Raw genomic sequence first — 13,470 nt, 5'->3', positions numbered from 1 at the left:
CAACGATATTTTCATTTAAATCTATCATTTCCTGAAAATCAGATTTGTAACTTTATTTTAAAAACCGACATCGTTTTTACTAAAATCCTCTCTCTTACCAAAAATAAATGGCATCATAAGCTAATCGTTTTTTTTTTCCCGTAATTTTCAGTTACAAATTTGGTAACATTATTTAGAAAGGAACATTGAGTAGTTAAGACCTTGATAGACGTTAATAACGCTGAGCTGGCGTTCTCATTGTTCGCAGAACAACGCGCTAACGCCTATACTGAATAGGACTTGAATGGGGAAAAGCGAACAAATTATTTTGCCCTGTAAGTACATTGGAGTACCAATTGGCACTGCAAACTCTTACCTTTTCCGGCAAAATGTACTGCAGAACTTTCTCTGTACTATATACACCCCATTTTAGAGTAATGTTTGACCACCGATTGCGTGGAATCTGACAAGCGGCCAAGTTAGGATGATTCCATCTGAATGAATCTTGCAGGGGAGAAGGAAGAATCAGTGAGAATACTGATCAAGTATAGTTTAGATTTAAAAAAATGATGCTGTGAACAAATTGTAAACAAAACTGAGCCTAAGCAATTAAAATGCAAAAGAGCATTTCTGTACACTGTTAAAAATTCAGGCAGATTTTCTACTAATTGTTACTGTAAAATGGCGGGCTTACAGCATCACTGATTTTTACGGTAATTTATACCGGAGAAATAAGCGATCCCAGCTCCAATTGGTTGCTGTGGCCTACTGAGGAAACCGTATAATTTTACAGTAACATTTGATTTTTACGGTAACAGTTACTGGCAACAGTAACAAACTGGATGCCAGTAACAATTACCGTAAATGTTCCGAAAAATGTTTAGCAGTGTAACCAACACACTACCACCCCTGTAAACTAATAGATGCGTCCCTTTCCGCCTATAAACCGGATGTTTGCCTTTCTGTATCATCGGTGGTCAGACTGTAATGCTATTTATCCTAATTTTTTCCTGAAGTTTTAACAGCACGCCTACAGAAAAGTTAAATTTTACCTTTCTTCTTTAAAAAAAAAATGTTTGCAGCGGAAATATCTCACGAACACTAAGTGGAGACTAAATAACCGGACTTAGTTACATAAAACTATTTCATTTCATATAACACACCTGCAGTTTTTCTCAGCACCAGTAAAAGTGTGTATACTGTATATATTTCCACAAAGTGATGAATGAAGAATCGACATTTGTATATAGCTATTTTATTTCATATAATACAAGTGCAGTTTTGTTCAGCACCAATAAATCAGTGTTCCAAATAATTCTAACAAACACCAGGAACTAACTCATAAAACATTCAACATTACACAAATGTACAATTGCAATAAAATTATAATTCAAACCTGTACACTAAATTAAAGCATCCGTTTGACGATCCATACTGTTTTTGACTCGCATTTTGTTGTTTTATTAAGTTTAAAAAAATTACTGAAACTGAAGAGATAAAATTTAAGCCCTGTCTGAAAAAGTGTATTCACATTATAGTGCACTTTGATGACACGCTTTTATTTATTCATTTTTAATTTCATTTCATTTCTTTTTATTTTCTTGCGTTTTCAGATCTTTTAGCAGTTAATTTATTAGAAAATCTTTCAATCGTACCAATTGTACTGTTTCTGAGGTTTAATTATAGAAATCCCAATCGTAATATCAAATTCAGAAGTAGCTAGTTGCATAGTTGTACCGAAATTAAAATTGAAATTCAAGTTGTCAGGCATATCAGCTGTAATAGTAAAATATTAATTAAACTGTTTACTATTAAACTAAACTATTTTATTATTTAAACTAGTAAACTTTTTAACTATTTAAATTTTGACTTTATTAAAAAAATGAACGGTATTGTTTTTTTTTTTTTGAATACATAAATATTTTTTTAATTTTTAATTAATAACGTGTTTGAGTTTTGATTTAGTGACGAGCATTGGTATTTTATGTAAAGAAAACACTAGATTTAATTTTTTAAAGTCTAATAGATTTACAAAGCATTTGGAATTTTAAATCTTAGAAAATGCAAAAGAAATTTATTTTATGAAATCAGTAAGTGTGACTTCGAGATTTCAATTATACTTCAATTTCCTGAGGCATACCTTAGTGTGGCAAAACAATACTGATCAACTCTAAAACATTCAACAGATACTGTTTTTTATCCTGAAGTGAACATCTTAAGTGTAGAATTTAAACCATACTCTATTTCAATCTTTGTTCTTAGTGATATCTGTATTATATGATATCTGTACTAACTATTATGCTTCCACCCATCAAATTGCAATCCTTTAATTTGATAAATTTTTGTTTGTCGATGAACTAAAATCTTGTTCTGATAGTCTTAACATGCGTTCTACTGGAGTACCCTTTTTACAAGGGCGCCCATATAGAGGGGCAAGGGGGGCTCAAGCCCCCTTAGAAATGAGAACTTCCTTGCTTTTAGTGCTTTTATCTTTGCAAAAATGTATAAAAATTACTTTTCCAGCAATTAATTAATAATTTATTAAAAATGTCAAATTTTGATATCGCTGATCGGTACTAAAATCGGTTTCCACGGAGAAAACATTCTGCTAAACCATGGGGAACATTTTTGAGTCCCCCCCCCCCCAAATTTTGCATATGTGAGCCCTTGCCCTTTAACTAAACGAATGAATTGCTGTGAATGTTTTGGGGGAATACCTTTTGTTTTAAGGAAATATTTGCTGATTTCGGTGAAAATGTTTTGTATTTTCAACTTTTAAGACTAACAAAATGCTGTAGTACATTTTGAGTTAACAAGGTATGTATTAAAATGAAAATTAAACATTAAATTTAGAGAAATTTCTTCTTTTATGATGGTGATAATCACCATAACAACAAATAAATAGAGCAATAATTATTTTAAAATCCTAATGAAACTTATTTTAAAGAACTCTAGAGATTTTGATAAGTAAAAAACTTTACAATCATCAACGAACTACATTACTGTCGACCCCAATTAAACGTTTATTTATCTTTTTGAAATAAAACTGCCCTTAAATGATTATAACATGTGAAAAACGACATACTGACGAACCATTTTGCAATGAAAATTTGCAACCTGTGACTAATGACAACAGGATTTAAGATCTAGTAGAACAGAGGATAATTAAAAAAGACTAAGTATTTGATATTTCCCCCTAATCTGTATTTTCCAAAACAAAAGCTTTAATTATTTGTTGAATATTTTTCCAGTACAAAAGCCTTAATTATTCGTTCAATATGTTTGCCTCGAGCATCTGTTATTTAATAACAACAGGTGTGGAAATGAAGACAAGAAAATATTATTCGCTTTTTTTTTTTTCCCCACTTAGTGTCTCAATTTCTATGTTCTGAAGAAAAGGAAACCTATAACACATGAATTTTCAATTTTCATCATAAACGTGAAACATTTTCTTTTTTTTTTTTCAAATTCTTTTGGCTTTTTGGTTTACACAATTTTTCAAGATTTAAAGGATAAAAAGATATTTTTTTTTTGACATCACGTTCTATAAAAAGTGAAGTCATTACTATTTACGATTTTTTTTTTTTTTTTTGATTGATAAAGGGTGGTCTGATCAGTAAGGGGAACGTAAGCAGAATTTCATTTTCAGAAATACAGAATATCGTTAAAAATTAGTATTTGGTACATGACTTTAAAAATATTTTTATTCACATGTGCTTAATCATTTGAAAAAAAAATGTGAAGAACTTTTGTTGTTCTGCTACAGCTTTTTTTTTTTCTTGAGGTTTAAATAAAAAGTGCCGCAGCAACCCAACAAATGAAAATGCATAAGCAGTAGGCAAACACAACGTCCTATCATCCTAGTCTTTTCCTTTTTATATAGAAAAAAGCTATTATTGGCAATAAATTTCTAAGAATTTTTTTTTTTTTTGACTTTTTTTCAATTACTAACCGTTTATTTGCTGGTCAGTTTAGACAAGGGAGGCCACCTATGACGAGGGGTATGGCGCAGACTGCGACATTGAAATTTTTAGGGGGGGGGGGGTTGACGGGTAGTTTTCTCATTTCTGGGCGGGGGTTCTTGCTTTTGGTAGGTCTTCACGATATTTAGGGGGAACGCGTCTTTGCTCTCAGGGAGGGAGGCCCATTAGTTTAGAACACCTTATTTTTACTTATTTAGTTATGCACGTACAGATAGATTTTATCCAACCATTATTGCACTGTTTGGACCTAATTCGAAACATCTTTCACTTTAAATTTTTCTATACTTAAGAACGCAATTTTAGTAAATGTAGAATTAACATGGATGCCGATTTTTAATCAATACTGGCTGTTGAGTGCTGAGGTATGCTTTACAGCAAAGAAAGAAAAGTTCAAAGTACGAGAAATTGTGATGGTGTTTAATTTTCGACGTCAACGATTTCTTGAGAGTGACTATCATCGTCTTCGTCTTCTTCAACCGGGTAAAAACGATCACAACTATTGGAAGGAGACAACGCTCCCTCCTCACACGGTGCTTCTGGCAAGCCCAGTGTGTGCGTCAGCGTATGCCTCCTTAAATCACAGTTCCTCCTGAAGACTTTACCACAGGAATCGCAGTTGTAGGGTTTGATGTCAGTGTGCGTCAGAAGGTGGGTCTTCAAGTTGGATCTCTGGTTGAAAGTGCGTCCACAGGTGGGGCACTTGTGAGGTGAATCATCCATGTGCAAGATTCGGTGGACAGCTAGTGTTCGGGACTGACAGAAACCTTTGCCGCATTCAGAACACTTGAAGGGTTTCTCCTTTGAGTGGATGTACCTGCATAAAAGAAAGTTTGAGTGTAAGAAAATGTCTCATTGAAGAAGATGTACACAAATAGAAGTTGCTCCATACATCCTAAATTAGTCGTTACTTTTGGTCGAAAATTGTGTCCCAAACCACTGGCTACTTCTTTACTAACTAGAAAGTCGCCCGTCCAGGTATAACGGGTGAAAATTGCTTCTACTCTTCTACATTTGAAAGAAGCAATTGCATGTTTAGTGATATTTTGATAGTTGAAATTTTAACCCTAACACCAGTGGATTAACTGTAAACTCCAGTAGATAGCGTTAATTATTTTCGTTTCTTCATTCCCCTCAAATGACACAGTCTTACCAGTAAAACTGTTAAGTAACCTGTCACAATAAAGCCTTTCCCTGCATGTTAAGCATTACCAAAACATATTATCAAATTATCATGCGTGGCGCGAGTTTCATTGTTGAAACACGTGGGTTACTCGATCATCAGCTATTATTTCTTTACTAATAATAAAGCTGGAAGTTGGTCTGGATGTCTGGATCTGTGTGACGCGCATACCGCCTAGACTGCTCGGCAGATTTTCAAAAAATTTCGTTTAAAATTAGTTTGTGGCATAGGGGCGAACATCTCGAAGCGATTTTTCAAAAATTCGATTTGTCCTTTTTTAATTCTAATTTTAAGCTAATTTTCCATAAAAATTTGATAATATGGAACATAAATATTTCATTCCCATTTTTAAGATTCATATCATTAGAAAGCTTGGCATTTTTTGCACAAGATTAAGTTTGTTCGAAGCTTCTTTGGGAATTAGAAGAACTGTAAGAATTGTTTTAAGAAAATCGGAATCCAAGGCTTATCTTAAGCAAGATTGGCGATTCTAAATGATTAAGTTCGAGAATAAAATCCAAATATTTCTAAGACTGGTTTCTGTTTAGCTACATGCTAAGTTTTCAAATCTGCCAAAAATATGAAGAGATCTTACAAAAAAAAAAAAAAAAAAAAAAAAAGAACTACTTAACGCATAGTAGACGTTAGCTGTAAATATATAAACGAACCAAATGACCTTTTAATTTTCTACTACGGACAAAGCTGTGTGGATACCGCTAATTTGTAGTTATTCATGAAACTAATGACTTTATGATTTTATTTACGTATTTTCATTGTGCTATGTTTTCAGTCAACAATATGCACTCACAAAGCATTCCTCCCATCTCTCTTTAAATTAGTACCAAATTAGTTTTAAAAATCTAGGTTTCGCACTCGTAAATCAGGCCCTACACTGTTAAAAATTTTCCAGAAAATTTACGGTAATTGTTACTGGCATCCATGTTGCCAGTAACTATTACCGTAAAAATCAAATGTTACTGTAAAATTTTACGGTTTCCTCGGTAGGCCGCAGCAACCAATTGGAGCTGGGATCGCTTATTTCTCCGGAATAAATTACCGTAAAAATGAGCGAGACGTTAAGTCCGCCATTTTACAGTAACAATTACCAGAAAATCTTCCTGAATTTTTAGCAGTGTATTCTGCATAATGGGGGCAGAGTCCTTACGAAATGTGAGTAGATTAAGAGAGTGTGAACTCTGGATTGCTGAAAGTAATTTGTTACTGATTTAAGTAGAAAAGGAGTACTTTGTAAGTAAATATTGTAACTTGATTGCATAGCACCCTGAGATCTCTAAAAAAAATAATAATCATTAAAAATCACAAAATCAGCAGTATCAATAATCACTACAACATTCAAGTGTAGCTTCTACTTTGAGACGGAAGGAGCAACAGTAATCGCAAACTAAGGTATGCAAGCCTTTGGCTTTTCTTGAATTCATAAGAGGGGAAACTGATATTTGTGGTAAACAAGGGGACGAGTCCTTACAAAATGGTGTGCAGCTTAAGATTGTGTGAACTATGGATTTTCGAAACTAATTTGGTGCTGATTTAAGGAGGAATGGATAGAATGCTTGGTAAGTAGATGTTGTAAGTAGATAATAATTGATAACAGGGCGCTCTAAGATCTCTAAAAAACCGTTCATTCGAAATCATAAAATCATTAGTATCAATAAAGAATCAGTACAAAAGTACTCAAATGTGGCTTCTTCTTTGAGACGGAAGGAGCAACAGTGAAGTACTAATGGAGTAGCTTGAGGTGAAGTCGAGACTCAGTGGATATAAACTCGTGAACTCCATTTTAGAGAATTAAGTTCTAACCAAATTCATAGCGTCTATCAGGAATAGAAAATTTTAGAAGATCTATAGAAAAAAAAAGAAAATATATGATGCTGCCTGAAGAAATACTTACCTGTCAAAAAAATTCACTGTACAAAACATTTTATACATTGACTTTTGCTGAAGAACATTAATCGTAAGAAATAAAAGCATAAAGGACTTGGATACTTCGCGATAGGTTTACTCTCTCTTTTTTGTTCTTTTTTCTTTTGAAAAATACAATCTCTTCTTTCTTTCCGTTGTTTTTTTTCTCTTTTTTTCTAAAAATCTCAAAGAGGCTTACCATTAACTCCCCAGCGTAGCAATCATGTTGTATTTATATTACTTTTGATAGTTTGGACGAATTTTTAAACATTTTAGCAATGAAAACTTCACAAGCATCTTACCTGTGATCCCTCAAGTGATCTTGCCGCCGAAAAGCTTTGTGGCATATGTCACAGGTATAGGGTCGTTCATCTGTATGAGTTCGTTCGTGTATCAATAAATTATAAGACTTAGTAAACCTCCTTTGGCAATACTTGCAGATGAACTCCTTTTTCGGTCTCGATGAACCTCTACCTCTCGCTAACTTGCGCTCGAAATAGTCTGTGGCCAGACCCATCGCACCAAGTGCGTAGTAGGGCGATATGAAAGGGTACGTGTGACTTGTTATGAGGGCTACAGAAGCTTTAGACGAGCTGCTTGTCGAACATTCAAAACTAGGTCCTTTTGGATCTGTCGGATGACTATGTGCTGGTGGTGGATCGTCCTTAGAAGTGGCTGATTCCGCCAGCTTCGAAAAATCGAATTTTGATTTAGTTGTTCGAGATTTGCTTGTGGTGCTTGTGTTGCTGGAACTAGATTGGGGTGTGCAACTCCTGTCGCTGCTTCTGCTGTGTACGGACCGACTCGTTGCCTTTGGAGATGACCTATCTTGTGGATGCTCACTTGTTGGTGATGGCTTGCATGCCATCCCTGCAGCATCAGTAAAGACAAAGGGGTAGTTGCTAAATTGTTGAACACAACCTGCCATGGTGTAAGGAGGGAGGATCGGAAGGGGAGACAAGGGCAGATGAGTTCTGGAGAACACCGGTTGAGGAAAGGCATGCACGGCGGATGGATGCATGACTAAGTTGGGAAGAAACTGGGATCCAGCCGATAGTAATTTCTTGCTGTTGAAGTGAGCTTCTGGGGGGCTTAATCTTGGTTCCTGATGGACTTGCAGTCTATCAATTGTAGGAGATTTGGTAAAGGGCTTCATATCCTGCATTTTCATGTCTAACTGATCATCTGGAAAGGAAAAAAAAGCAGTATAATTTTTGTCTTTGGCTGTATTTAAAGAAGTTAAATTCTTATTGATATTAATTGCATTAACATTAAATTGTGAATAATTTTCATCGGCTGAAAAAAAAAGAATATTAATACAGTTTGGATGCTATGAAAGAGTTGTTTTACCAGTGCCCATGACAAATTAAAAATTATTCAAATCTCTTACCTGTTTCAGCTATTAGAAACTCAGAATTATTTTAATAATAATAATAATAATAATAATAATATATATATATATATATATATTATATATATATATATATATATATATATATATATATATATATATATATATATTGAAAAACAACATGTATTGTACCAAAATGAACAAAATACATCCTTATAATTTTAGATAAAAATTCCAGCGTTTTCACACAGTCTGAAGGGGGGGGGGAGGGAAATCTGAGACTTTAAAATATTCTTTTAAAGTTAGTGGTGGAATTTTTTAACATTATTCCTCCAAAGTTTTTAATCGACACGAACGAAATTCTTTAAGTTTCATATCAATGAAAATTAATTAAATAGCAATTTAAACAATCTTTCCTAATTTCGCTATTTGTGAAAATGTTTAGTATTAGGTGGTTGAAAGAAATTGTTTTAAACCAGATACAATAAAAATAATGAGTTTAAAGTAAAACAAGCTCTCAGCTTCTTTTAGTTCATTAAAGAAAATATGATACGTCAACGCATAACTTAAACGTTTCCAAAAATTCTTCTCGTATGTAAAAACTGCTGTTCATTTTATTGGGATTTTAGCACTTCTTTTTACTCACTGATTTTTTCCTGCTTGTTTCAGTTTATTTTGTTCAGATAAGAAATGCTGAAGACTATAAAGACTAAAGTTTTTTTGAAAGCAAGTTAGAGCAAAAAATATGCTTATTGGCTAGGCAGTTCTAAAATAAATTTGAAAGTAAAAAATAGAGCATAAAATTTGGCTTGTTAGCGTCGTAATTTTGTCAAGAAAAAATAAATAAGCGTGAAACATAGTCTTTGAAAACTTTTCTTGAAAAAGCAATTGATACGTATATTAAATTTCAACATAGCTGCTTCCAGTTTTTCTCGGAAATTTTTGTCTGAATGATGCTCTTAAATGCGTTGATTTTCAAGAAGATTCGACCAAATGGAAAAGTTTTACTCAACGAAACTGGATTGTGATATAAGAAGTAATCCGCAGGTCAGCTAGAAGAAAAAAGAATATTTCTAGAAATGTTTTCTTCTTTCATTCTAATAGCTCGTTTATTTATTCATTTCGCTTTTTACTTCGTCAATTTTGTTTTATGTATTGTTTTAGTAATGTGTATATTTTCTTATTTTTTTTCCTGATAAAGTAGACTAAATGATCAATAAATATATCTTAAAATTTACGTATCTGTGTATGATGAGTGCCCATTGATTGCTCTTGATCCATTAAACCCAACAGAAATAACTTCATACGAACTGCCATGCTATATTTATAATGTTCTGAACATCCTAAATAACAACCTAGAAAGCATATGAATATTGAAAACAAAAAACTGCGTGTTTACTACCTTTCAGAAAGCTAGCTATCGGAAATGTCTCGAAAATGGCAAAGCCCATTTCTCTCGTGCAACCAAAGCAACGACAATTAGAGAACATTACTGGATTCATGCATATGTAAATGTTTACGTGGAATAATCACAGAAGAAAACACGACATCAGACAAAAAATATGAACTCATTCCCATTCCACCATCATATCATTCCGTGGCAAAAAAATTCCGAAAGCCAACATCCATCCAAATACTTTTGATTCCGACAGCAGCTGTAGACGATTCACGGTCAACCTAGAAAAATCCTTACCGGTCCAGATAACTGTAATTTAGTTTAAATACAGCACCTATTCCTCCGGGGTAGGTAGAAAGTATTTTGGGGAACAAATGGGGGGGGGGGGGGATTTGCAAATGGTCGATAGGAATCGTGCAGTCGTGATCGAGTTTTGGTATGTTTCCTAACAGCCAGGTGATATCTTTGTTTCCGAATCGTTATGAATTTTTTCTTAGGTGTTGGTAGATATTTTTAACACCTCTATAAGAACATTTCAGGCATTGAAGATCGGAAATACAAGTGAAGAATTTAGCCAAGTGTATTTTCTCGCTTTCGTTTTTAAATGAAAACATAACATCGGTGGGAAATGGGCAATGAGATTTTTCGTAATGTTACATTGGAATGTTCTGTTATTGTTCAAGAAATCAAAATGTCAAACATTCTAGAAATCAAGATAGTATGCAATTCGTTTTTCCCTGCCATACTTCTCATTTCCCCTTCTTTTTAATTTCCTTTTTTTTCTCCACAACTTTTTTTTCAATGGAATTAGGGTCTTTATTATTACCAGCCCCTCCCCTGTTTTCCTATATTTCACTCCTTTTAAATTAAATTTCACTCTTCTAAAAAATACCGAGAATTATTTATGCTCCTTGTACTGTAAAAAAAATGTGGAACGTCACTGATTATTTCAGTGGAAATGTTTCAAGATTTCACAGGTTTTCATTAATTTCCTGTGAAAATCAAGTATCTATGTCAAAAAGTTACCTGAATTGCTACAAGTTGCACGATTTTGCAATTCTGTCTTAGTTTTGGCCATGGTTGCAATAATGCTTTTGGATCTTTCTTAATAAATCCAAAAGTTGGCAAGCTTCAATTTTTAACCTACTTAAGTTTTTTTTCTTCTGAAGGTGACAGAGATACAAAGACATGACTGGCTTTTACCAGGGAGATTTCTGAATTCTTCAAAAATATTCCCGGAATATTTCAGGAAGATTACTGAATTTTAGTGGGAAAAATTTCTGTTTTTGCCTGATATGTTACTGGCAGAAATTGGACACATTAGCTGCCCATTATTTTAAAGGAATGTTTCTGAATTGTTTTTACTGTGTAGGGAAAAAACCCTAGTCATATCCATGGATATGACTAGAACATGGATTGTTTCGAAATAAGCAGTCGTAAGTAGAAAATGAAACTAAAAAGCTAACGACAACGATTTCACACCCAGTCTAGTAGTCATTTTTGACGCCTAACTTTTCATCTAAAGATTAATTTGACAATCTTAGCTGTACCAGTCGTTTTCCCTCTAAGTTCAAACACTGTAAAAAAATTCCGAAACGTTACTGGTTATATTTCCGTGGAACTTTTCGGGATTCCAGAGGTTTTCACCTATTTCCCCGTAAAATCAAGTATTTTCGCAAAAAAGTTTCCTGAACTGCTAAAAGATGCACGGATGCAGACTTCTCACTGGTGTGAAAGATATTTTTTGCTACCAGTTTAAAGATTGACTGAGTGTGTTTATTAAGTGTATAGGATTTAACTTGATTACGGCCCGTCCAGATTGACTAAGTTCCCAATGGGAGCAAATATGTCACTGGATAGCTGCAGTCTTGCGAGGCAAGGAATGTGCTTAGTTCTTGCTAGCAATTTTCGTGTAGCTTTGGCCATGGTTGCTCCAATGCTTCCTTAGTAAATCAAGGGAGTTCTAATGAGATAATTTAATTTTTAGAAGGCTCACGACTGTCTTTAATAGGAGAGATTTTCCAGTATTTCAGAAAGATTACTGACTTATATTGGAAAACGTTCCTGGTTGAAATTGGGCACCTCAGCTGCCTATTATTTTCCAGGAACGTTTCTGAATCGTTTTTACAGTGAATATTAAGGTCTGATTACAAATGCAAATATACTTTTTCTCTGTTCCCAGAAAAACTTTTTCCCAATAGTATGATAACTGTAACAGTCAGAAGTAAAAAGCTATTCTTAAGGTATTTAAATAATTTTAAAAATATGTCTAAGCAGGGCATTTTGACAACTATAAAGAAAAAGTTAAGCGCCAATGACGCCTATTTATTATGCCCTAATTTCGAGCCCAGTTATATCTCTAGATATTTCTGGCTATTGGACATTAGTTGAAATAAATTATACATATATGTTTCGTTATTTATTTTTGTGCAACGGAAACTTTGTACAAAAAAAAAAAAAAAAAAAAAAAACTATATTTGCTTATAATACACTTATTTACGTAACTTTGAACTGTGTGGGTAGACTTTGCGCTACATCATATTTTTCACTATATTTGCCTTAAAACGAAGTTAAGAAGGCCCGATGCTGCACTCTGCAGGAAAGGTAAAAGATGATTTTTTTTTTAAATTTATTGCACAAATAAATTAGAAAATTACTGTACAGTGTACACAGCTTATTGTAAAGTACAAGAATTCTAAGACCACTGTTTGCAAGGTTCTCTCAAATGCTGATTTCAAGTTGTTGAAATCCCCCTTTGAATTATCCCTTATAACAGCATATCCTCCGAATACGATGTTGCAATTATTAAACTGAGCTAACTGCGGGACGATTAGGTATGCCGTTTTCGGCGGCCGCCGCAACCCACTGCAGCTTGTTCAAAAATGGTCAATCAAACGGGGGAGGGGGGGAGGAGTTATATAGTATACACATCAGTTTTCTTTTCTTCGTTTAATAGATACGTCTGTTTTTACATTGCTCGTGTTCATGCCTTTAAAACAGCACACCCTCATTTAATAAGTTATTGTATCAAAAATCAATAGAATATACAAATGAAATCAAATTTTATTTTTCATATAGATTTTAGAGAAATTTGTTTGGTAAAACCGTTTCCAAAACAAAAGTCTGATTTCGACCCTACTATGAAGTACGTAAAAATATTAACAAACAACGTGAAATATTTTTAGGCTGTAAGACTGTGAAAAAAATAAACAAGTAACGCATTTTTGAATTTAGGAAAAAAAAAAAAACGTATTTTTAAATTTAGAAAAAAAATCAGGTTGACTCAGTGGTGCAACAAAGGAGGGGAGGCGGTGAAAACACCCCCCCCCCCAGAGGTATTGATTTTACCATAAATGTAAATTATAATACTGTAGTTTATGCATATGTAAGGGCTGTTTTGATCAAAAAACCCTCTTCAAAAGATATTTTTGATTAAAAAAACCCTCTAGAAGGTATTTTTGATTTAAAAAAAACACAATTTTTAATCACAAAACCCCTTCCAGAAGATACTTCTGGCTGCGCTAGGTTGACTCAAATATCTGTGACGTTTGCATGCATCTTTGTGTTATTCGTCGCATGCCATTCAGTTTTTTGATATTTCACCTCCTTAGACGAAAATGGTGTCTAAAACATACAATTACTACTCCTGAAAGGGCGGAAT

At 33.7% G+C, this 13,470-nt stretch overlaps 1 protein-coding gene across 1 annotated transcript in view; it reads right to left on the bottom strand.

Annotated features, from left to right (window-relative positions):
• Positions 1-4,182: 4,182 nt before the first annotated feature.
• Positions 4,183-13,470, bottom strand: part of LOC129228594 (protein odd-skipped-related 1-like) — a 97,969-nt gene continuing 88,681 nt past the window's right edge. Inside the window, exons 3-4 of the mRNA XM_054863277.1 lie at positions 7,365-8,247; positions 4,183-4,776 (exon numbers count right to left, since the gene is read on the bottom strand). Coding sequence (XP_054719252.1) covers positions 4,380-4,776; positions 7,365-8,247 — 1,280 coding nt within the window. The 3' untranslated portion in view covers positions 4,183-4,379. The remainder of the gene's footprint in view (positions 4,777-7,364; positions 8,248-13,470) is intronic.

This window comes from Uloborus diversus, chromosome 8 (genome assembly GCF_026930045.1).
Source record: "Uloborus diversus isolate 005 chromosome 8, Udiv.v.3.1, whole genome shotgun sequence".
NCBI lineage: Eukaryota > Metazoa > Arthropoda > Arachnida > Araneae > Uloboridae > Uloborus > Uloborus diversus.
Note: the sequence above shows the minus strand (reverse complement) of the source record. Positions and strands in the feature narration are given on the sequence as shown.